The following is a 24611-nucleotide window of genomic DNA, read 5'->3' on the forward strand; positions in this document are numbered from 1 at the left end:
TCCAATAAATCCACAAAAGCCTTGCTAGTGTGTGAGTGACCAGCCCCCAAATTCCAGTCAATATCTGGGAAATTAAAATCTCCCATTATAAGACTCTCTGATTTACTGGCCCACTCTATTTCCCTGTACAGTTTCTTATTATACTCATCAGAGTCATTAGGCCTATAGCACACTCCTACTCTCAATTTTGATTTCCCAATGCTTATGTCACACCAAACTGACTCGACACTGCACTGTCCAGCGATGTCCACTGGCTTCACTTCCTTGGATTTTATGTATTTCTTAACTAATAGCATAACCCCTCCTCCCTTCCTATCCAGTCTATCCTTTCTGTAGACGTACTCCCCAAATTCCAGTTCTGCATTCTTTATATCTGTGTGACACCACATCTCTGATATCCCAACAATATCTGCCTTTGATGTTTTGAGCAATACCTCAAATTCATCAAATTTATTTACTAAACTCCTAGCATTGGTGTGCACGCAAGTATACATGCACCTATTTCTATTCTTAGCTACCCTAACACAACCCATGTGTTTACTTGTACCGCAATGACTCCCGGCAGTCTCTGAGATATCCTGCATCTTGTTTTTCAGGCTTCTGCTCATTCCAATAGAAGCAGTGCAAGAATCTCTTTCACCTCTGCCAGTGGCTACTGTTAATCTATTCGTCTTTGTCTCCCCCCAAGCTAGCAGTTTTCCGACCCACCTAACACTGCCTCGATAGCATCAGCAAATATTCTTGCACCCTTTCTATTTAAGTGTATCCCATCCCCGTAGAAGCAATCTCTCCTGTTAACAAGTACAGTCCAGGCTGAAAAAAATTCTACCCCTTGAGCCTTGTACAATCTTTCCAGGGCCGAATTGATTGACAAGGCTCTCATCATATACTCCCTCCTATCGTGTCTGGGCAGAAGTGCAGACACTTTCAAAATCAACCCTATTTCACGGCTTTTTTTCAACAGTGACCTGTACTTGTTAAGCAATTCTGCCGGTCTCCTACTCTTGATATCATTAGTGCCAACGTGTACAACTATATCACCTTTTGTGCTTTAAAAGATGATATCTGCTCTACAACGTCATCAACCTTTGCCCCTGGCAGACATACCCTGGTCCTGTTCCACCTATCCTTTTTACAAAGCATGTTCCCCGTTTCCCTGACAATAGAGTCACCAACAACTACTAGTTCCTTTGGGATCAGCGCAATATATTAATGATCAATACATAAATAAGACAAACAAAAGTTGGTACAGCCACCAACTGACTAGAACAGTAACTGTGGTTCTGGAGCTGTGTGATATTGTATTATGCAGTCAAAATTGTATGCTGTCAGATAGAAAACAAAAGCACACATCCCTTTCTTAGCTAAGGCACTTGCATTACTGTCAGTTTTCTGGGACTAGTGTGGTATTACCCAACCAAATTATCTTCGAAAGAGTATCAATAACGCTGGAAAACTTTATTTAGATTTTCTCTTATTTATGTACAGTTGTTAATAAAAAATAGTAAAGAATAATGATCAAAAGCATGCCACAACAGTACACTCTCATAATCCATATTTGCTAAAAACAGAATGTATGGTTTTCAAAATTTTGCTGCCAGATCCTGCCCCATCAAACTTCTATCTTTCTCTGTCCCTTAAAAACCTTATGGCATGGCAAGTATTTTCCTGATAATGTTCCAGTAATCTGTCATGGTTTCAAGGAGAACCACAGGTGTTTTACAAAAATTGTCCAGAGAAACGTAAAAGTGTATTTGTATAAATGTGCATGGTTTCAACACTTGCTAATATTTAAACCAGGGGTTTAAATATTAGCCATATAGCGCAAGAAGCATCAGATGCTTTTTTCTGCATTAGCCAAAAAAAATAAATAAATAAAATAATAATAATAAATAAATAAATAATAGAATAATAATTGAATAAATAGAATTGAATAGAATAAATAATTGACTCCCTCCTCATTTAAGTAGCCATCCAGTTTTCCATTTCACCAAGCTGTCAGCTATAATTGCCCCATGGTTGCAACTTATTCCAGTAATTAACAATTTACTGGCTAAAAGAAAACAAATCTCTTTCCCTGAAATTTGAATTTATGACCTCTAATTCTAGAATCACTTATATAACAGTGAAAATTTCAACCTTCATTACTTAATAATCCTTCTAGTCTTACAGAACTCAATCAAGTCTCTTCTAAGGTGCCTAGTTACTACACCCTGTCCACATATTTATAGTCTGTCCTCATATATGTACCATTTTGCCAATCTCACCAAGACATGTTGCTAATGTTTGGACCTTTCAATAAGCTCTATGTCTTTCTTTGGTGTGATCCCCATACTTTGAACACAGCATTCAAAGTTTTGTCTTACAATTGCCTTATACACTGGTATTATGAGCTCCCTACATCTACAAGCAAATAATCAATAAATCATTAACAGTACCATGGGCCTTCCTTACCTGCCTATATAGCTCAAAGAACTTCATATTCGGCCATACTGTAACTGAATTAAAAACAGAGGAAGAAAGACCTCTTTCTTCCTCTCTGCTGTTCCCCAAGAGTAAGACCTTTCATTTTGCTACACTAAAACACTTTTTCTGACTATCCTTTAAGTCAACCTAAGTCATTTTGAAGGAGTGATGCTTATCATTAACTACTCTAGCAATTTTACATCATCTGAAAATTCTGACACGATGTTTTTTTTATCTCTTTGCGATGTCATTTAAAAATATCAAAAGCAACAGCGGTTCCAGTACTAATCCTTAGAAAACTGCACCTCTTATGTTAGTTCAATCTAAAGAGGCACCATTAAGTACAACCCTCTACCTCCTACCCTGAAGCCAACTTACTATCTATCTAAAAAGTGTTTTCTGATTCTCACATATCCCAGCTTATAAAGTAAGCTCTCATACAGGGGTGAGTCAAATACTTTGCTTAAATCCAAGTAAATAAGGTCAAAATTATTTCTGACATCCAGTTCTTGAATGACTTCATCAAAATAGCTAACCATATTCATTAAATATGATTTTACTCTTTACAAAACCATGCTGTGTTGTTTCATTTAGAATTCCATACCACACTCTTGATAATTGCTTACATGATATTCCCTACCAGAAGTCACACTGACCAGTTGGTAGCCATCTCCTTTCACTTTACTCTTAAAGCCCCCTCTATATATTGGCAATACACTAGCACTTCTCTTATCCAGAAGAATCTCTTCTGAGTCTAATGAAGCTGTCATAATTAATTACAGTGGTTCAGATACGCACTCTTGACACCCTCTAAAAATTATTGGGTATATGCTATCATCTCCAAAAGCCTTACTCACCTTTAGGCTCGAAAGACTTTGTAACGAATGATCTAAAATTTCAAAATTACTTATTTCAAATTACTTCGGTCATAAAGTTTATGAACACTATCAAGTGTTTTTCATCTGTAAATACTGATGCCAAGTACAAGTTCAATTCATCTGCAACATTGAATTTCCTTAATATACAACCAACTACAAGTCGCTGTTCTTCGAACTCCTAGCCAGTGATTTCTTGTATCTGCATTTGCCAGCCTAACCTTTAATGTAGTTTTATTAGAGATCAACTTTTGACTATCTATTACAGACTTCAGTATTTAGTATTAGAAGTTGCAAATGGTGCAAAAAAGCAGGCATATACAGCATTTTCCAAAAAAAAAAAAACCACCTTCCACATCACTTGTCCATCCTCTCAAATAGTTCCTATAGTTCTTCCTTGAATTTATTCAAATTACTTATTTCAACACCTGAGATGGAAGTTTGTTCCAAAGATCAACTACCTGCTAGCTGAAGGCAAATTTTCACACATCCACCTTGCAACCATCTTTCCTCAATTTGAATTCACAGTCTTCACATGCATAGTCTGAGAAAGAGGAAGGATGCCATTAGCAATAAGCATACCCAATCCATTCAAATACACTGGTATTTGAATGGATTGGGTATGCTTATTGCAATTCCACCTTAAACCAGTCATTCAGATCTCCTCACGGGTGTCTAGTATCCAGCAGAAATATTAGAACCTTTCTAGCTAAGAGCACCCTCTTGTTCCCCCATACAAATCTCATTATTTATGTCTGTATCTGTTCCAAAAGATCAACACACTTCCTACAATGAGAATTCCATACCTGTATGTAGCAAATCAATATGTGCTCTACCAATTGCCTTATACAATGGGATAATCAGCTCCATATCCCTGATGGCAAAATTACTGACTATCACTGACAAAGCCCCTATGACCTATCCTAGCAGCTGTCAGCACTGCTCAGAGAACCACATAAATGACTGTACAATTATCCCAAAGTCTTTTTTCATTCTCCACAACCTAAGTATGGTACAATGAAGTTGGTAAATTAATCTGGGATTAATACTGCACCTTGTATGCATCAAAATTAAACTTCAATTGCCAAATTAGCCTATCTGTCTAATTTTTCTATATCCTTTATCAGTAGAATAACCTGATTGATGTCATTAATCATTCTACCAATTTTCATAAAGCCTGCAAATTTAGACATTAAGCCTCACATGCCTTCATTAATAAAAAAAAAAAAGAAAAAAAAAAAAAGAAACAGTGGGCCCAGCACTGAAGACTGGGGCACTCCATTAATAATATTAGTCCAAGAAGAGCAGTGCCCATTGATAAACATTCGTCTTCTCCCACTCTACCATTCATAGCAATAATATGTCCTTAATGCCATGCCACCCGAATTAGTACAGCAGTCTTTTATGTGCAGCAGTATCAAAAGCTTTTCTTACACCTTAGTATATGATGTCAAAATTATTTTGGTGCCCAATTCCACCATTACAGTATCATAGTATCTAATCAGGTTGTTTAGACAAGTCAACTCTTAACCAGGCTGTGACTGCCACATAATTACATTCTATCTAAGGGGTCCTGCATCACTTTTTTAACAAGTGACTCCAATATTTTTACTGGGACAGGTCAAGCTGTAATTACTTGTGTGTAAGTCAGGTCTGTAATTACTTGTTATCCTTTAATGTTCCTTTGAGAATTTGCATTATATTTGCACATTTTCAGTCCATAGGGATATTCTGGAAAAATATTTGCTTACTTTTTTTGCTGCCTCCCTTAATATAATTGGATAGCTCCATGCACTACAGGTGCCACAGTATTAATATTAATTGTGGCAAATGATGGAGAAAGCAAGCTTATATAACTTCAGAAAAAAAAAGAAAAAAAGTCAACACTTCGCATAATGCCCGTCCATCCCATCTAACAGTTTATTTAGTTCTACCTTGAATTTATTCAAACTTTACAACAAGAGCTAGTAGTCTGTTCCAACAATCGCCCACCAGTGCTGGCTTAAGGCAATTTCCAGGATTCAGGGGATTAATCCGTGGATTAATGTTATTATTGGAGTCCACCAGGATTCAGGGAAGGGTCTACTGTTGTATTAGTTATATATTAATGATATTGATGAAGGAAGAGATTTCAGGCTTAATGTTGTATGTGCAAAGGATACAACAGTTGGCAGGGTGGTTAATCATAGTAATCAGGGTATGCTACGACAAGATCATCTCAATAAATTAGATAGTGGGGGCTAAGAAGTGGCAACTGAAGTTTAATATTGACAAATGCAAGGTACTTCGAATGGGGAGCAGTAAACCCAGATTAACGTACCATATGGTATCACACTCTGGTACTAGAGAATGATAAAAATCCTACAGGTAACTGTGGAGTCAGATATGAAGTTCTCTGAGTAGTGCAGATAAGCTACCAAGAGCAGCCAGATCAATGGGCATTGTCAATGATATATAATAATTTTTCCAGCAGGGAGAAGGCAGTGATTATCCCATTACATTAGCAATGGTCAGGCCACATCTTCAGAAGTGTATACAGGTGTGGAAGCCACATTTTAGGAAGGATGTGGATTTCTTGAAATGGATGCAGAGAAGGTCGAAAAGATTACTAAGAGGGAAAAAAAGGCTTTTTCCAGGAAAGGCTTCAGTTTTGGAAACTAGCATTTGGAGACTAGGCACCTGCAAAGAAATGTGATTGAGATGTTTAAGGATTTGAATGGAGTGAGTAAGCTCAATGTTGATGGAGTCCTTCCTCTTGCTCAGACTACACACATGAAGGGGTAAATATTCAAACCAAGAATGATGATTAGACTAGATGTGTGGAAATTTGCCTTCAGGCAACAGAGGCGGGCGATTGTTGGAACAGACACCCGGCTCTTGTGGTAGAGTTCAGTAGTTTGAATAAATTCAAGGTAGAACTAAACAAACTGTTAGATGGGAAGGACGGGCATTATGGGAAGTGTTGGCTTTTTTTTTCTGATGTTGTATAACCTTGTTTTCTTGCATCATTTACCACAATTAATATTATGGCACCTATAGTGCATGGAGCGATCCAATTATATTAAGGAAGGCAGCAAAATAAGTAAGCAAATATTTTTCCAGAATATCCCTATGTACTGAAAATGTGCAAATGTAATGCTAATTCTTAAAGAAAGATTAAAGAATGAAATGTAATTACCACTTGACTTCTGTTATAATTAAAAACAATGGAGTCACTAGTTAAAAAAGTGATGCAGAACCACATAGACAGAATGTAATTGTGGCAGTCATAGCATGCTTAGCAGTTGACTTGTCTAAACAACCCGATTGAATACTATCATGCTGTAATGGTGGAATTGGGCACCAAAATAATTTTGACATCATATACTAAGATATACTTAGCGGCGAACACTAAGTTTTTATTTATATTTAGCCATTTTATTGACTTAATTGTTATATTAAATTATTTTCTATAAGTAGCTTTATAGTCCTAGTTATGTTCCTTGGTTTATTTTGAATTGAGATAGCGATATTAACTTTGATAGAGAAAGTTAATACTTAGTGTCCATACATTTTACTGTTTGTAACTTGCAAGCCACTGTTATACGATACAGAATAGATTAACGCATATCCTGAACTTGATAGTATAAAGTTTAACGTAAAACTAGATAGTGAAATACGTAGCATTGTATTAGAAATCTGTTAGCTTAGTATAAGTATTATCAATTAATCAGTAAAATTTATTAATCTTGTTAAATTTCACTGTTATTTAAATTGTACTTAAACAGAATCATGACTCGTACTAGAGCAACAAAGCAACAGCACAAAGTAACGGTAGTACTGTGGCTTGGGGGAGAACCGATGGGGGCGATTCTCCAATGCATCACAGTCTAAAAAAATGTGTGAAATGTGAAATGTTTGTGGATCTTTCTAGAACATGATATGATCTAGCCAAGGAGGATGTCTTTGTGTGTGTGTGCTATGTATGGAGACTGAAAAAATTAGGCACCAACTCAGTGTTCTGGTGGGCATCTATAAGAGTTTGAAGTATAGGGTAGATGATTTCGAAGAAATGAATATGAGAGGCCCGTCGAGCTCTTAGCTGCCCAACTCACCATCAGAACTCACTCCTGTGCATCAGGCAACACAGCGGCAATCCCAAAGGCAGAATGTGCTAGTCCCACAGGAGCTAGTTATTGTCAGTGACTCCATTATAAGGGAGATGGGGAATATATCATGCAAAAAGGATAAGTGGAACAGGACCAGAGCATCTGCCAGGAGCAAAAGTTGATGATGTTGTAGAGCAGATATCATCTTTTAAGGGCACAAAAGGTGATATTGTTGTACACGTTGGCACTAATAAACTTAAAAGTAACAGATCTGCAGATTTACTTAACAAGTGCAGGTCAATGCTGGAAAAAAGTCGTGAGTTAGGGTTAAATTTGAAAGTGTCTGCAATTCTGCCCAGGCACGATAGGAGGGAGTACATGGAATAGAATTCATTTCAGCCTGGTCTGTGCTTGTTAACCGGAGAGACTGCTTCTACAGGGATAGGGTATACTTGAATAGAAAGGGTGCAAGAATAGGGGTCTCACATCTGGCAAGTATGGGCTTGGCTCACCCAAGGTCCTGAGCTGGATATCATCATTCTTCTCTTTCTTGGTGATTCCCTTCTCTCTCTCTCTCTCTCTCTCTCAGGGAATTCAGAATTTTTTTTTTTTTTTTTGGCTGGTGCAGCATAAGCCTCAGGCTTCCTTATACCATATGGCTAATAACTAATAATAATAATAATAATATTTGCTGATGCTATCGAAGCAGTGTTAGGTTTGTCGGAAAACTGATAGCTTGGGGGGGGGGGGAGATACACAGAGTAAAAGATAAACAGTGGCCGCAGAGAGAGGTGAAAGTGATTTTTGCACTGCTTCTATTGGAATAAGCAGCAGCCTGAAAAGCAAGTTGCTGGGGATTTCCAGGACTGCTGGGATGACTCCCAGCAGTCCTGGAAATCACTGTTATTTAAATTGTACTTAATTGTACTTAGTGAAATAAGTAATTACATGGGTTGTGTTAGGGTAACTAAGAATAGGAACAGGTGCATATGTACTTGCATGTACACCAATGCTAGAAGTATAGTTAATAAATTTGATGAGTTTGAAGTGCTGGTCAAGACATCAAAGGGGGATACTGTTGAGATATCAGAAACGTGGTGTAACACAGATATAAGCAGTACAGAATTGGAATTTGGTGAGTACAGAATGTATACAGAAAGCATGGACAGGACAGGACAGGAAGGGGGGAGGAGGGGTTATGCTGTTAGTAAAGAAACACACAAAATCTAAGGAAGTGCATCTGGTTGATGTTGACGGCCAATGCAATGATGAATTAGTGTGGTGTGACATAAGCGCTGGGAAAGGGAAAATGAGAGTAGGTTTGTGTTATGGGCCTAATGAATCTCATGAGTGCAATGAGCAATTGTGCAGAGAAATAGAGTGTGCCAATAAATCAGAATGTCTTGTAATGGGGAAATTTTAACTTTACAAATTTTGACTGGAATTTGAGTTACACCAGCAAGATTTTTGTGGATTTATTGGTGGATTGCTTTCTACAGCAACATGTTTGAGAGGCAATCAGAGACAGTAATACTCTTGATCAGATTATCAGCAGCGTTTATTCCTGCATTTGCAGATAAAGGAACCACTAGGTGACAGTGATCACAATGTACTGATGTGGGATTTACTTAAAGATGTAACTACCATCTAGGGTAAAGGGAAGAGTTTGTTTTCGTAAAGGTGACTACAGTGGTCTGAGACAGTTTTTAAATTCTATACAGTGGGATCATCAACTGAAAATGTTAAAAACAACAGATTCTAAATGGGAAACCTTCAAGGAATTAATATTGGAAGCCACTATGCTTTTCATACCAACTAAAAAATACTGTTCAAGATTTAGACCTAAATGTATATCAGGTGAATTAATGAGGCTGATGGCAGAGAAGAAAAATGCGTGGGAAGCATATAAATTATCCGGTGACACAGAAGCCTATGGCAGATATAAGCTAGTCTGTAATCAAGTCACAAAGGAAGTTAGGCAAGTGAAAGCTGATTATGAGAAATTCTTGGCAAAGGATGCAAAAATAAACAACAAAGTAGTAGTAGTAGTGGCATGTGATGCAAGAAAGCAAATGTATGAGCTTATGCAGCATCAGCCAAAAAAAAAAAAAAAAAAAAAAAAATCACACCATTCCCTCCAAATGCCTGTCCAGTTCCTCCTTAAATTTATTCAACCTATCAACTTCCACAACGACAGATGGAAGTTTGTTCCAGCAATTAACCACCCGCTGGCTAAAGGCAAATTTCCGCACATCTATTCTACATCTGTCTTTTCTTAATTTGAATTTATGCCCCCTTAGGTTCGTAACCTGAACAAGTGGAAGGATCCCATCAGAATTCAGCGTGCTCAACCCATTCAAGGCCTTATATACCTCAATCATATCACCGCGCAGGTGCCTAGTCTCCAGCCACTGCAATTTGCAGAACTTAAGCCTCTCTTGGTAAGAGGATCCCTTCATTCCCCTCACCAATCTTGTTGCCCTTCTCTGTACACGTTCAAGTAAATCTACATCCTTCCTAAAAAGAGGCCTCCAGAACTGTACGCAGTACTCAAGGCGTGGCCTGACCATTGCCTTATACAGAGGGACAATCACCTCCTTTTCCCTGCTAGCAAAATTCCTATATATCATTGACAAAATCCCAGGACCTGCCCTGGCAGCCTGTCTGCATTGCTCAGAGAACTTCATATCTGCCTGCACAATTACTCCCAGGTCTTTTTCATTTTCTACCACCTTAAGTGTAGTACCACACTTAAGGTGGTACTACACTTAAGTTTACATAAGTAAAGACTTCTTTACTTATGTAAACTATAGAAGGAAGGGGATGAATTAGATTGGTTCACTTGATATTGGTGGTTCGACTGTTGATAATCCTGCTCAGATAGCTGACAAACTGAATAAGTATTTTGCATCGACATTCCCACATGAGGAATTATTCAAGGAGTGGAATGCCAGAAGTTTATCAAACTCTAACAGGGAGATAAATGATTTTGTAAAACAGAGCAAAGTGGAGGAGATATTGTTAAGTTAAACATAAAAAAAGGTCACCTGGGGCAGACGGAATCTATCCAGTTATATTGAAGGAGACAGTGAGGGAAGTAAGCAAACCCTTAGCGATAATAATGAGAACATTCATAAATTCAGGGAGGTCCCCATGGACTGGAGATGTGCAAATGTATCCCCAATTCACAAAGGGAATTCAAAGGGTGACACAAATAATTATATACGTTATTTAATCTTCTGTTCCAGGGAAAATAATGGAGCCACTAGTTAAAGAAGAATTGCAGGATTATCTAGACAAGACTGTAGTAATAATTCAGACACAGCATGGGTTTGTTAAAGGAAAGTCTTGTCTGATAAATTTGATTGGATACTATGTGGCTCCAAAGGAACCGAATACAAAATATGATTCTGATATCATATACTTGGATTTCAGGAAAGCTTTTGTACTTTGACAGTACACTGCTGCAACAGGATCTAGAAAAGTTCAGCAGATGGGCTGAGAGGTGGCAAATGAAGTTTAACATTGACAAATGTAAAGTACTACATATGGGAAGCAGGAATCCCAGAGTAATGTATCAACTCTGTGGTACCACGCTTACAGTGGTAGAGAACGAAAAGGACCCGGGGGTAATTGTGCAGGCAGATATAAAGTTTTCTGAGCAGTGCAGATGGTCTGCAAGAGTAGCTAATGGTGTCTTGTCAATGATATACAGGAATTTTTCTAGAAGGGATAAGGAGATGATTATCCCCTTATATAAGGCAATGGTCAGGCCACACTTTGAGTACTGTATACAGGTCTGGAGGTCTCATTTTAAGAAGGATGTAGAGCTTTTGGAACGAGTACAGAGAAGGGCAACAAGATTAGTGAACAGAACAAAGGGTTGCTCTTACGAAGAAAGGCTTAAGTTTTGCAAATTACAGTGTCTGGAGACTAGGCACCTGAGAGGTGATCTGATTGAGGTGTTTAAAGCCTTGAATGGTTTGAGCATGCTCAATGCTGATAGAATTCTTCCTCTTGCTCAGAATAATCACCTGAGAGGGCATAAATTCAAATTGAGGAAAGACTGTTGTAGAATAGATGTGCGGAAGTTTGCCTTTAGCCAGCGGGTGGTTGATTGCTGAAACAAACTTCCATCTGTCGTTGTAGAAGTTGATAGCTTAAATAGAGTCAAGGCAGAACTTGACAAACATTTGGAGTGAGGGGATGGGTGAAATAAGGGTTTTTTTTTTTTGGCTGATGCTATATAAGCTTGCTTTCTTGCATCATGTGATCTTGCTAATGCTAATAGTATATAGGAACTTTGCCAGTAAAGATAAATAAGTGTTTAGGCCAAATTGTCGATACTGCATAAAGACTTTTTTGACCTCATTTTAATAAAGATGTAGATCTGTTATGGAGAATACAAAGAAAGGCAATGAGACTAGTTAAGAGAAAAAATGTATCTTAATATCAAGACAGACTAAGTTCTGGAAGTTAGTGTTTGGAAAACAAGCATCTGTGATATAATCTCATCAAAGCATTTAAAGGACTTGAAATGCTTGAGTTAAATAAATAGTAATGGCATTTTTATGCTTAATCATGTGACATACAGAAGGTGGCATAAATTTACATTTAAGTATGGGGATAATTGTACAATAAATCTCCACAATTCTACTTTAGTCAAAGAGTGATTGAATGCTGATGTAATCTCCCCTACTCTTATAGAATTTGGGAGTTTTTCTAAATTTAAGGAGGGACTGGAGAAATGCTTGAAAGAAATTGGTAAATAAAGAAATTGGTAAATAAAGGCCCATAACAACTCAGCGTTGTTATGGGCCTTTATGAGACCTTGAAGGACAGGGTGGATGCCCTCGAAGGAAATAAATTGAGGGGCCCATCAAGCTCTCAGCTGCCCACATCAACGGCAGAGCTTGCACTTGGTCATCAGGCAACACAGGGGCAGCCCCCTAGGCAGAATGCGCTGGTCCCACAGGAACTAGTAGTTGTTGGTGACTCTATTGTCAGGGAAACGGGGAACATGCTTTGTAAAAAGGATAGGTGGAATAGGACCAGGGTATGTCTGCCAGGGGCAAAGGTTGATGACGTTGTAGAGCGGATATCATCTTTTAAGGGCACAAAAGGTGATATAGTTGTACATGTTGGCACTAATGATATTAAGAGTAGGAGACCGGCGGAATTACTTAGCAAGTACAGGTCACTGTTGAAAAAAAGCCGTGAATTAGGGTTGAACTTGAAAGTGTCTGCAATTCTGCCCAGACATGATAGGAGAGAGTATATGATGAGAGCCTTGTCGATCAATTCGGCCCTGGAGGGATTGTGCAAGGCTCAAGGGGTAGAATTTTTTTCAGCCTGGACTGTACTTGTTAACAGGAGAGATTGCTTCTACAGGGATGGGATACACTTAAATAGAAAGGGTGCAAGAATTTTTGCTGATGCTGTCGAGGCAGTGTTAGGTGGGTCGGAAAACTGCTAGTTGGGGGGGATACAAGGACTAATAGATTAACAGTAGCCACTGGCAGAGGTGGAAGTGATTCTTGCACTGCTTCTATTCAAATGAGCAGAAGTCCGAAAAACAAGATGCAGGATATTTCAGAGACTGCTGGTAGTCATTGCGTTACAAGTAAACACATGGGTTGTGTTAGGGTAGCTAAGAATAGAAACAGGTGCATGTATACCTGCGTGTACACCAATGCTAGGAGTTTGGTAAATAAATTTAATGAATTTGAGGTATTGCTCAAAACATCAAAGGCAGATATTGTTGGGATATCAGAGACGTGGTGTCACACAGATATAAGTAATGCGGAACTGGAATTTGGGGAATACAATGTATATAGAAAGGATAGACAGGACAGGAGGGGAGGAGAGGTTATGCTATTAATTAAGAAACACATAAAGTCAAAGGAAGTGAAGCCAGTTGACATCGATGGACAGGGCAGTGTCGAGTCAGTTTGGTGTGACATAAGCAAAGGGAAATCAAAATTGAGAGTAGGAGTGTGCTATAGGCCTAATGACTCTGATGAGTATAATAATATATTGTACAGGGAAATAGAGTGGGCCAGTAAATCAGAGAGTCTTATAATGGGGGATTTTAATTTCCCAGATATTGACTGGAATTTGTGGGTTGGTCACTCGCACACTAGCAAGGCTTTTGTGGATTTATTGGATGATTGTTTTCTACATCAGCATGTTCGTGAGGCAACAAGAGGGAGCAATACTCTTGATCTGATTATCAGTAGTGATTCTTCATGCATTAAGAACCTGCAGATAAATGAACCACTAGGTGGCAGTGATCACAGTGTGTTGAAGTGGGATTTACTCAAGGAGGTAACTACCATCAGAGGTAAAGGGAAGGGTTTTTGTTTTCGTAAAGGCGACTATGATGGTCTGAGACAGTATTTAAATTCTATACAGTGGGACCAACTGATGATGTTACCAACAGCAAACTCAAAATGGGAAGCATTCAAGGAACTAATCTTGGTGGCTACCAGGCTTTACATACCAACTAAGAAATATTGTTCAAGGTTTAGGCCTAAATGGTTGTCAGATGGACTAATGAGACATGTGGCAGAGAAGAAAAATGCATGGGATACATACAAATTAATGGGTGACATGGAAGCCTATGATAGATATAAGTTGGTCTGTAACCAAGTCACAAAGGAGATTAGGCAGGCAAAGGCAGACTACGAAAAATCCTTGGCAAAGGATGCAAAGAAAAACAGAAAGGAGTTCTTTACATACTTGAACTCGAGAAGGAAAGGGATGAATCAGATTGGTCCACTGGATATTGATGGTTCAACAGTTGAGGATCCTGCTCAGGTGGCTAACAATCTAAACGAGTATTTTGCATCTACATTCACGCATGAGGAGTTATTCAGGAAGGAGAATGATGTAGGTAAAGTAAACATTGGCAGTGAGCTGGATGATTTTGTAATAACTGAGAGGAAAGTGGAGGAGAGATTGTTGAGGATAAACATAAAAAAGGCACCTGGGGTGGATGGGATCTATCCAGTTATATTAAAGGAGGCAGCAAAGGAAGTATGCAAACCCCTAGCCATAATTATGAGAGCTTCTTTGGACTCAGGGGAGGTACCCATAGACTGGAGATGTGCAAATGTAACCCCAATTCACAAAGGAGGATCAAAGGCTGACACAAGTAATTATAGACCTGTGAGTTTAACTTCTGTTCCAGGTAAATTAATGGAGGCACTGGTGAAAGAAGCACTACAGGATCATCTAGACAAGAATTCAGTTATAGCTCAGACGCAGCATGGTTTTGTTAAGGGCAGGTCTTGCCTGACCAATTTGATTGGATACTATGATGTAGTCACAAAAGAACTGGATGCAGGGAATAACTTTGATATTATATATTTGGATCTTAGAAAGGCTTTTGATACTGTTGCACATGGAAGACTGCTGCACAAATTGGAGCAGTGTGGCATTGGAGGCAAATTGCTGCTATGGATAAGGGGATGGTTGAGTGGCAGAAGACAGAGAGTGGTAATCAATGGACACTGCTCAACGTGGACTAATGTTATTAGTGGAGTTCCTCAGGGTTCAGTGTTGGGTCCGTTGTTGTTTTCGGTGTTTATGTATGATATTGATGATGGGATATCAAGTTTAATGTCTAAGTTTGCAGATGATACAAAGGTTGGCAGGGTCATTAAGGACACTACTGACGCTATGCTGCTGCAACAGGATCTGGAAAGGTTGAACAGATGGGCTGAGAGGTGGCAAATGAAGTTTAACATTGACAAATGTAAAGTACTACATATGTGTAACAGTAACCCCAGAGCAATGTATCAACTCTGCGGTACTACACTGACAGTGGTGGAGAATGAAAAGGACCTGGGGGTAATTGTGCAGGCAGATATGAAGTTCTCTGAGCAGTGCAGACGAGCTGCAAGAGTAGCTCATGGTGTCTTGTCAATGATATACAGGAATTTTTCTAGCAGGGATAAGGAGGTGATTATTCCCTTGTATAAGGCAATGGTTAGGTCACATCTTGAGTACTGTATACAGGTCTGGAGGCCTCATTTCAAGATGGATGTAGAGCTGCTGGAATGGGTACAGAGAAGGGCAACAAGATTAGTAAATGGAACAAAGGGTTGCTCTTACGAAGAAAGGCTTAAGTTTTGCAAATTACAGAGTCTGGAGACTAGGCACCGGCGAGGTGATCTGATAGAGGTGTATAAGGCTTTGAATGGTTTGAGCATGCTCAATGCCAATGGGATTCTTCATCTTTCTCAGAATAATCACCTCAGAGGGCATAAATTCAAATTGAGGAAGGATGGATGTCGGTTAGATGTGCGGAAATTTGCCTTTGGCCAGCGGGTGGTTGGTTGGTGGAACCGACTTCCATCACTTGTTGTTGAAGTTGATAGCCTAAACAAATTTAAAGCTCAACTGGACAGGTATTTCGAACGAACGGAGGGGTGAAATGGGAGAGGGTTTTTTTTTTTTTTTTTTTTGGCTGATGCTGAATAAGCTTGCTTTCTTGCATCATATGCCTCTACTAATGCTAATGCTAATGCTAAATAAGATGAGTGATGGTGACAATGGTTACTTTATTATTTTATATTTTTATTTTATTAATTTTTTTGGCTAATGCTATATAAGCTTAATTCCTTCCATTATTTTGCCAATACTATAACTAAATTCATCTACGAACTACCCAAATATAAAGGACAGAAATTTCGCACTCAACAAAGGAAAGCATATATATATACTTACAGGATGGAATATATTGAAATATGCAGGACAAGTAGGCAAGTGGTATGCTTCTCCAATAGTATCTATATTTCTTATTATTTGAAATAATGCCACAGGGGAGCCAATAGCAAAAAATATAGATGGATGAAATTTCAATCTGCAAAAGGAAAAAGTTCACCATTATTAGATTAAAAATACTAACTAATAAAACAATAGTTAACAATACAGTCATGACTCATATGAGAGTTACCAAAACATGGAGTTTAAGTTCCATGCAATTTTAAGACAAACATTTCAAGTTACGGTATAACTAACATATTAGTATGACAGCATCATGATGAATATAGCTATAATGAAAGGAAATGAAATTTTCATATCTCATATTGCAAATCTCTTTCACAATGAGGCATGGCAATAGCATCTCTCATACTGTTTAATAAAGTCACAAATAAGTTGTCAGATAACCAATGAGAAATGATGCGATCTAGCATCTCTAGATGGCAGGCATCATTCTTACGTCTCAATCAAGAATAAAGAGCAGTATTACTTGCTATGAAGGGATCTGCAATATGAAATTGAGAATAATGAGCAGTTTAACTTATGAATGGATAGGCAATATGAAATATATTGTATAATGATGATTTTAATGCAAACTTGGTTTGCTTTCACTATAGGTGGGTTCCACTGCTTAAAGCCTGCAATATTACCACTTGGCTCATTGGAACCCATGTTTAGTCTCCAGAGCAAAGCTCTGCTAAATCCTCCCCATCTCTTCCGTCATGCAGTACAATTGTTGTCTTTTGAGGTTATGATGGACATCATGGCAAGATCCAATCTTGATTATATTTCAAGGGTACAGCTCTAAAACAGTGTTTGCAGGCTGGCTGCTATTCAGTACACTGGACCAAACCTATAGGTCCAGGAGGCTTCTGAATCAGCTAGTGTATAATCCTGCTGCCTCTACTCAGCCAGATAGTGACTTGGAGGGAGTCCGAGTAGGGTTATGTATGTGAGAGGCATTGGTGACGCTATGGAGATGGGTATATTCTTACCATATGTATGCCATATCCAGAAATTTCATAACTTCATGCATGTCTCCCTTCCCCACTTTTTCAGACTATTGAACACACCATGAATTGTCAAACTAATAGAGCAAACTAATCTGCGAAAAGATCTAAACCTCCCAGGCACTTCCTCGTTCATTTCACAAATATATGTGGTCTCAGTTCTAATCTCAATGACATCCATTTCCATTAGTCTGCCAAACCCCATGTACATTTTCTGACAGAATCTCAGTTATCGGTTAATTCAAACACTGCTCATTTCAGTTTGAATTATTTTTCTGCATGATCCTTTCACTTCAAAGGTTGTACTTGTGTATATGTACATCTGATATTCCCTGTCAGAGACCTAGTATTTGGAATCTCTTCTTTTCGATTGTCTCTGGCTTAAAATCTCTTTACCCCATTGTGTCAAATTAATCTGTTACCTCTATCAATTCACCCAACTTCACTAATCACTGGAACTTTTTGACTTCCTCTCTTTGAAACAACTTTTTCCAGCGAAAGTTTCCTAACAGTGAGGTAATTTTCCTTGGTGATTTCAATGTTCACAACTCCATCTGGCTTCCGTTTTCTAGTCACACGGACCAGCTGCTAAAGATGCTGAGGCTTTTGCAATTACTAATGACCTTGTACAAATTGTTCATTTACCTACAAGAATAACAGAAAATCCCAACCACACAGCCATCACACTTGATCTTTTTCTTACAAACAAATTTCTAAGTACATGGTTGAGGTGAGTGGTCCTCTAGGCCAGTGCGGTCCAACCTTTTCCTGTACAGGGGTCACATTCAAAGTTAGTTTTGTGGGCCACACTAGGTGATTCGAAAAAAATTAGTGTTACATTTTCAATGAAGTGTACTGAGCATGCACTTTTGTGCAGCCACCAAGGTCAAACAGAAGGCACGCCATAATTGGAGTCCTGGAACATTTTAATAGCACCTAGAATATACACACACACGTGGGCATGCGCATATTTGATACAAAACATAGATAAAAGAAACTGAATTCACGACACCAATCACAGCAACTGGCAACATTTTCGTTAATATTTTTGAAGTTAGCTATAACAATGTAAGGTTTAATATAAAAAACAATGCACTACATTTTAAGATTTTTTATTAAGCATTGAAAAATTTACAGCAAAAAAATATTACACAAGTAGGGCAGCCACGTGGCTTCATGACTTCAACCTCTCACATATTCACGGCAGCGAGCAACACAGTCTTTTCAATTTGTTTATTTCCACTTATTTTAGCGTTGAATATACACGGTTCTTGAAATAATTAACAAAATTTAACATACTGTTTTAGTTCACTTTCTGTATGGGCCATATAAAAATTATTCATGGACCGAATGTGGCCCATGAATTCCCCTCACAACCTCCTTCATTAAATATAAAATTGAAGTGACCCCCTATGTAAATGCCAAGAAAGGATGGCCAGATTTTTAGAGAAGAAAAATGATATTTTATAAATTATGTAGTTGAAAATTTTATTCAAAAGGAATAAAAAAATTGTTTCCTTTTTAATTTACACATTAAAATAATTGTTTAATATTTTAGTTGAATATGGAGAAAACAACAAATCAAATTCTTATTCTTCAATTAAGAATACAAAACTAAAAATGAACAAATACGAAACAAAACAACTAATGAGAAGGATGAGCCTGAATAACCGATAATACAGGCACTTCTCGGCTTACGTGATACTCGACTTACAGAAATTCGGCTTTGTGTTTTTGCCAGCTGGTGAAACTTAAAAAAATCGTGGAAATGTATTTTACATCCCATAGGAATAAATGGTGGTATCGTGAAAATGTAATGTGAACCCAATAATACATTGTTTTTTTTTTTTTTTTTTTGGTAATTCGTTCACCTCGGAAATTGAAATTGTCGCTATATAACTAAGCTATTTTATCTCTCTAAAAGGCGATTTTTATAATGGAAATTGCACTACACTTTCATCATTATCGTATGTTCTGTTATAAGAATTAATTTTGAATGTCTTTCTGATATTTTTCTAAAACACATTTCTGGAGGTCACTACCATAAAACAAAAACAATTTGCACTTTCCAGTTCATTGGGCTTTTCTGTTAGCGCAATCTATTATAAATGGGTAGTAAACTCGATCTTATCGCACTTGCGATAATACTGATAACTGGAATTCTGTGGATTTTTACGTTACGGTATTATGGTGAAATGAGTTCCCCTTCACTGAAACCTTCAATCATATAAAAAAACAAAAAAAATTTTCAAAATCTTTTCTTCATTCCTATTTACTTATTGCAATGATGAAGGGAAAGGGACCAACTGGCAGTGCTAGGAAAGTAACAAAATTGATTTAGAAATGAAGATCTAACCCAAGCACGGTACTAAGTACTATAGGTTCTAATACCTCTCGTGTTTGGGGTTCACATAAAAAAAAAAAAAAAGTACGAAGCAGGACAAAGTTTGTCATCTAGTGCATGGAATTAGGTCTCGCTGCTTCAACAGTGAATACTATTTTAAGGGACGGTGCATGTATAAAAACATATTGAAGAGATACCACAGGCAACAACCGGTGATGGACTGCCTCCATCCTTTATATTTTTGTACCTATTTCTCATGTTTTTGTAATTTACAGCTTAAAGGATCAATGCACTTAAGTGCCCCTGAATCCAATGGCCATTCAAGCAAAAGAAAAGTATTTATGAAGATATTAGGGATAAGTACAGCGAACCCCAAGCCAAGTTCGTAGCTAGCAAGCAACGGGGGGTTTAATATGTTCAAGCATCGTGCTGGTTTCCAAAACATTAAATTATGCAGTGAAGTTGCCAGTGCAACTGCAGAGAAATTTTGTGATGTGTTGGGAAAAACCCCTTCTAAATCACCACAGCCCTCAGTGCACTTCTGCAATGGCATACTTATCAGCTGGAGAGTTGATTCTGACAACGATGCTGAAAAAGTACAATTTGCTGACGTTATGCTTGTCCCCTCTCTTTTTATGTAATTTTATAATTTTGAAATTTTGTACACTTTTGTAATTTTTCCTGCACATGAGATAAAACAATTGAATAAATAATTCTATTTACATGTTCGTCGAACATTTTTTGCTTCAATCAAATTCAGTGTGCATAGTTGTAAGTGCTGCATAAGCATTTAGGGAAATTCTGACTTACATAAAATTCAAGTTACGTTGAGTTCCGCAGAATGCAACCTTTACATAAGTCGGGGAGTGGCTGTGTTTGGTCCTTATTTGGCACAATATTTGAAACTGCTAACCCCATGTCATCTTCTGGATCAAGTCTGGAATGCTGTTTTGTTTTTATAGCTGTTAATTTTGAGAAACCAACCTCACATAAAGATGTAGACCCGAAAGGTAGCAATGTTTGTATTGCTATTTTCAATACTTCTGGACACTCGCCTCAAAGAGAGAGAGAGCCAAAATGTTTCACAAGTTGTAGTCTTGAAACCAGCACTTAATGCTTCATCACACGACAGGTCGATAAGGTCTTCCTTTTGCTGAATGGTAATTTCGTGGCATGAAGAAATTTCCAAAGCAAAGGGATCACAAATCCAATACAACTTTTTTTCTGGATACATTAAATCGTTTGAAAAATTCTTAATTAGCATTGTTAGGTGGGTGGCAATGATATCCTTAAATTGTAAAATGTGAATATTATTGCTATTAACAAAATCAGAAAAACATGGGAACATTTCAGTATTATTACACTCCAATTCAGGTTTCAAATATTAAGCTTCTTTTTGAAAGCTTCTGTTTTATCACAGAGTATTAATATATTCTGTTCTCTGTCCTTGAAGACTTAAATTTAAATCATTAAGTCTTTCAAACATATCAACAAGGTAACTAAGTTTTCCAAGACATTTTTCATTTGTAAACAACTGAGCAAGGTTCTGATTTGTATCTGATAAAAACTAAAACTTTGTTTGAGGTTGAAAATACGTCGCAACACTTTACCACTGAACAACCACCTTACTTTCATATATAAAAGAAGCATTTCATAAGCAGACTCCATTTGATTACAAGGTATAGCGAAAAGTCTGCTATTTAAGCTTCTACTTTTAATAAAGTTGATCACACTTACTGCATATTTCAAAACATTGTGCAAATCAGTTTGCATTTCCTTCGCTACTAATGCTTCCCTATGTATAATGCAATGATTAAAAACTATATTTGGAACAATTCCCTTTACTTTGCCTTTTAAACTTTTATTTTCTTCTGTTAATCCATCAGCACAAATAGCAATACAATTGTTCCATGTTAGATTATTTGTTTGAAAGAAAATATTTATAACATCAAAAATCTTCTTGCCCGTCGTTCTTCCTTCCAAAGCTTTGCAAAATAGAAAATCCTCCAAAATATCTACCTCGTAGCAGTAACTGACATACAATTAGTTGAGCAAGGTTTGAAATATCTGTGGATTCATCTAACTATATTGTAAAAATTGGACTTTCTCTCAATCGATTTAATAAATAAATTTTATGTTGTCCACGATAACTGTAATATGATGTAAGACTGTCTCTGGATAGAGGAATGGTTTTTAAATCATTGATGTACTTTTCTCCATGCATAATTGAAATCATTTTTATTGCAGGAGGGAGAACAAGATATTTAGCAATAGTATGCGATTTAAAATTTTTTCATATTAGATACAAAACTTCCAACGATAGTCTTACAGCTTTATAAGGAACTACCATATGTTTCTTCATGGAAGATTTCTGACCTTGTATAGCATCGGCACGTTTTTTGAAAAAGGATTCAGTTTTTTTCATTAGCTCTGGATGTTTCGTATTTTTACTTTAACAGGTTTCATGCTTTCATTAGCCAGTTTTTTGTAACATATTGGGCATTCAGGACGTTGTTCATCATCAACAACACTGTAAGTGAAGCCGCACTTCATAAATTCCTCTTGATATTTTTTATTCTTTTTCATTCCTTTTGATTTGGAATATGATGGCTCTCTACCAGATATTGATGATTGCACTACACATGAAATAATGTTAGTGTCCAAATTTCATGTGATATATTTTTTACCTTACTGGCTCTGAAGTATCTGTAGCAACATTATTGTCTTAACGCTTCGGCCATTTTGTTCTGATTACCCAATTTTCCATGGTAAAATATATTTTTTTTCTTCTTAAAGACAACAATAATAACGATGAAATGTGCAATATAAAAAGTAACAGAAGAATGAAGAACAGACATGAAAGCAGTGAATTATGAAGCAGAATAAAGCATGCGTGCAACACACTTGCTATATATATTTACTGCTACCGCACATTCGCAGCTCTGGCCTTTAGATAATATAGACAATTTGAGAATTTGTGCTGTAGGAAAAATGTAAGAGCTAGAGGGATTACCATAAACAGATTAATTGAGTACTACTTCACAGTACTATTTGGCAATTGAGTAGTACTGATAAGTATTAATACATACTGAGAAGTTGCACTAGTCAGTTGCTTTTTGTGTGTCCATAGCCAGTGAACAAATTAAGGCGTATTCCCTACAAGGTAGGCAACAGGGTTCATTCTATCTCAGATTTAGTTCGAGTAATCATGTCTCTACACCTACAGTATTGAAAAAAGTAATTTTAGCAACAGGTTTTTAGCTTATGAACACAAAAAATAAATTTATTTAAAAATTACTGCGACACCGATGGGGTCATACCCAACAGTTTGCACACCACTACTCTAGGCACCTCAGATCATAATTTGGTGATGACCTCTTCTCCAATGGAGCCTTTCTCTCGTGGCCATTACGAACTTCATGTTGTTTTGCATTACAAGAATGCACAATGGGATGATCTGTGAGATTTCTTTTCTTCTTTTCCTCGGTCAGATTACTGTTTCAAGACTTCAAATGTCGAAGTTTGCTCAGACCATGTCAGTGAAATATTCTTGTAGGGATGGAATCCTTTATTACTCCACCTTAAAATCTTGTCATTTATCTAAACCTTGGTTTTCCAATTAATGTGCTAAGGCTGTTCAAGAGAAGAATGTTGCATATTGTAATTGGCTTGTTTCCAAATCTTCAGTTTCATTTTCTGCCTTACACCAAAGCTCGCAAAACAGTAAAGTAGTTATTAATCAGTCCACACTAGATTTCGAACAGCTAAGAGTAGAAAACTTGCTTCTTGTCCAAATGGTAGCAGAGCATTCTGTTCTCTTACCAAAGCTACTGGCCACAACTTTTGCCCATCTATGTTCCCACCTCTGTCAAAACCAGATGGTTCTATTGCCACTTCAGTCAAGGTTAAACTGACCTGCTATCATCCTATTTTTCTTCCAACTCATGTATTAATGATGTAGGGGAACCACCTCCCACCATTCCCTGTAGGCTCCATTCAATGCCTCCTGTGGCCTTCCATTGTAAGGTTGTCAGAAGGATTTTGAACAATCTTGATGCTAAGAAAGCAGCAGGTCCTTATGGTATTTCTCCACTTGTTCTCAAAACCTGTCCAGCCAGTTACTAAAAAGGGTGACAAATCCCTACCATACAATTATCGTCCCATTGCAATTACTTCTACTGTTTCTAAAGTAATGGAGAAATCAATTAACTGCCAACTATTAAACTATCTGGAAACCTTCCATCTGATCAACGATAGCCAGTATGGATTCTGTAAGTCTCAATCCACTGGTGATATTCTGGCTTATGTTATCCATCTATGGACAAATTCAATGACAAAGTTTGGTGAAACTCAAGCAGTTGCTCTTGACATTTCAAGGACTTTTGTTCATGTTTGGCATAAAGGTCTTCTAAATAAGCTTCCACTTGGTTTGTCAACTGTTTTTTGTAATTGGTTATCCAGTTTTCTCTCTGATCATTGATCGCTGATCGTTCATTGGAAATCCTATCCACAGTTTTGCTGATGATAGCACATTGCATTCCACCTTCCAGTTTGAGAAACCCTGCCGAAACAGATTCAACTTCTCGAATATCCTCTACCAATTTCTTAAATTGCTGATCTCCAGGTAATTTTCCAGTATGGAAAAGATAACTTAGTTCATTTCAATGCTTCTAAAACTCAGTCCTCTCTTATATCTCGCAAAAAGAATTCTTGCTCAGTTCTCTCTTATATCTCACAAAAAGGATTCTTGCCTAGAGATCAGTGTCATCTTCGATGACACTGATCTCTAGGCAAGATGATATATTTCTATTGAGGATTACCCTGACTTCTAACCTCTCTTGGCATAAGCACATTACAAATATTGCTTCCTCTGCATTTAAAAAACTGGATTTTTTCTCTCGCTTTTGAGGTTACTTTTCTTCCATTTGTTCACTCTGTACAAATCACAAATCAGCCCTACCATGGAATATTGTTCCCACACCTTTGGCGGTGCCACCAAACCTTTCGCAGGCTTCTAGATTCCATTCAAAAGAAGTCAGGTTAATTAATGACTCATTTC

General features: G+C 37.5%; 1 protein-coding gene across 1 annotated transcript in view; it reads right to left on the reverse strand.

The window, feature by feature from the left end:
* PAPLA1 (Phosphatidic Acid Phospholipase A1) overlaps nucleotides 1–24611 on the reverse strand; it is a 334165-nt gene that overhangs the window by 71008 nt on the left and 238546 nt on the right. The window contains exon 12 of the mRNA XM_090384561.1: nucleotides 16163–16298. Coding sequence (XP_090240687.1) covers nucleotides 16163–16298 — 136 coding nt within the window. The remainder of the gene's footprint in view (nucleotides 1–16162; nucleotides 16299–24611) is intronic.

Source organism: Mastigoproctus giganteus, chromosome 11 (assembly GCF_048544385.1).
Source record: "Mastigoproctus giganteus isolate SK-2022 chromosome 11, ASM4854438v1, whole genome shotgun sequence".
NCBI classification, from domain to species: domain Eukaryota; kingdom Metazoa; phylum Arthropoda; class Arachnida; order Uropygi; family Thelyphonidae; genus Mastigoproctus; species Mastigoproctus giganteus.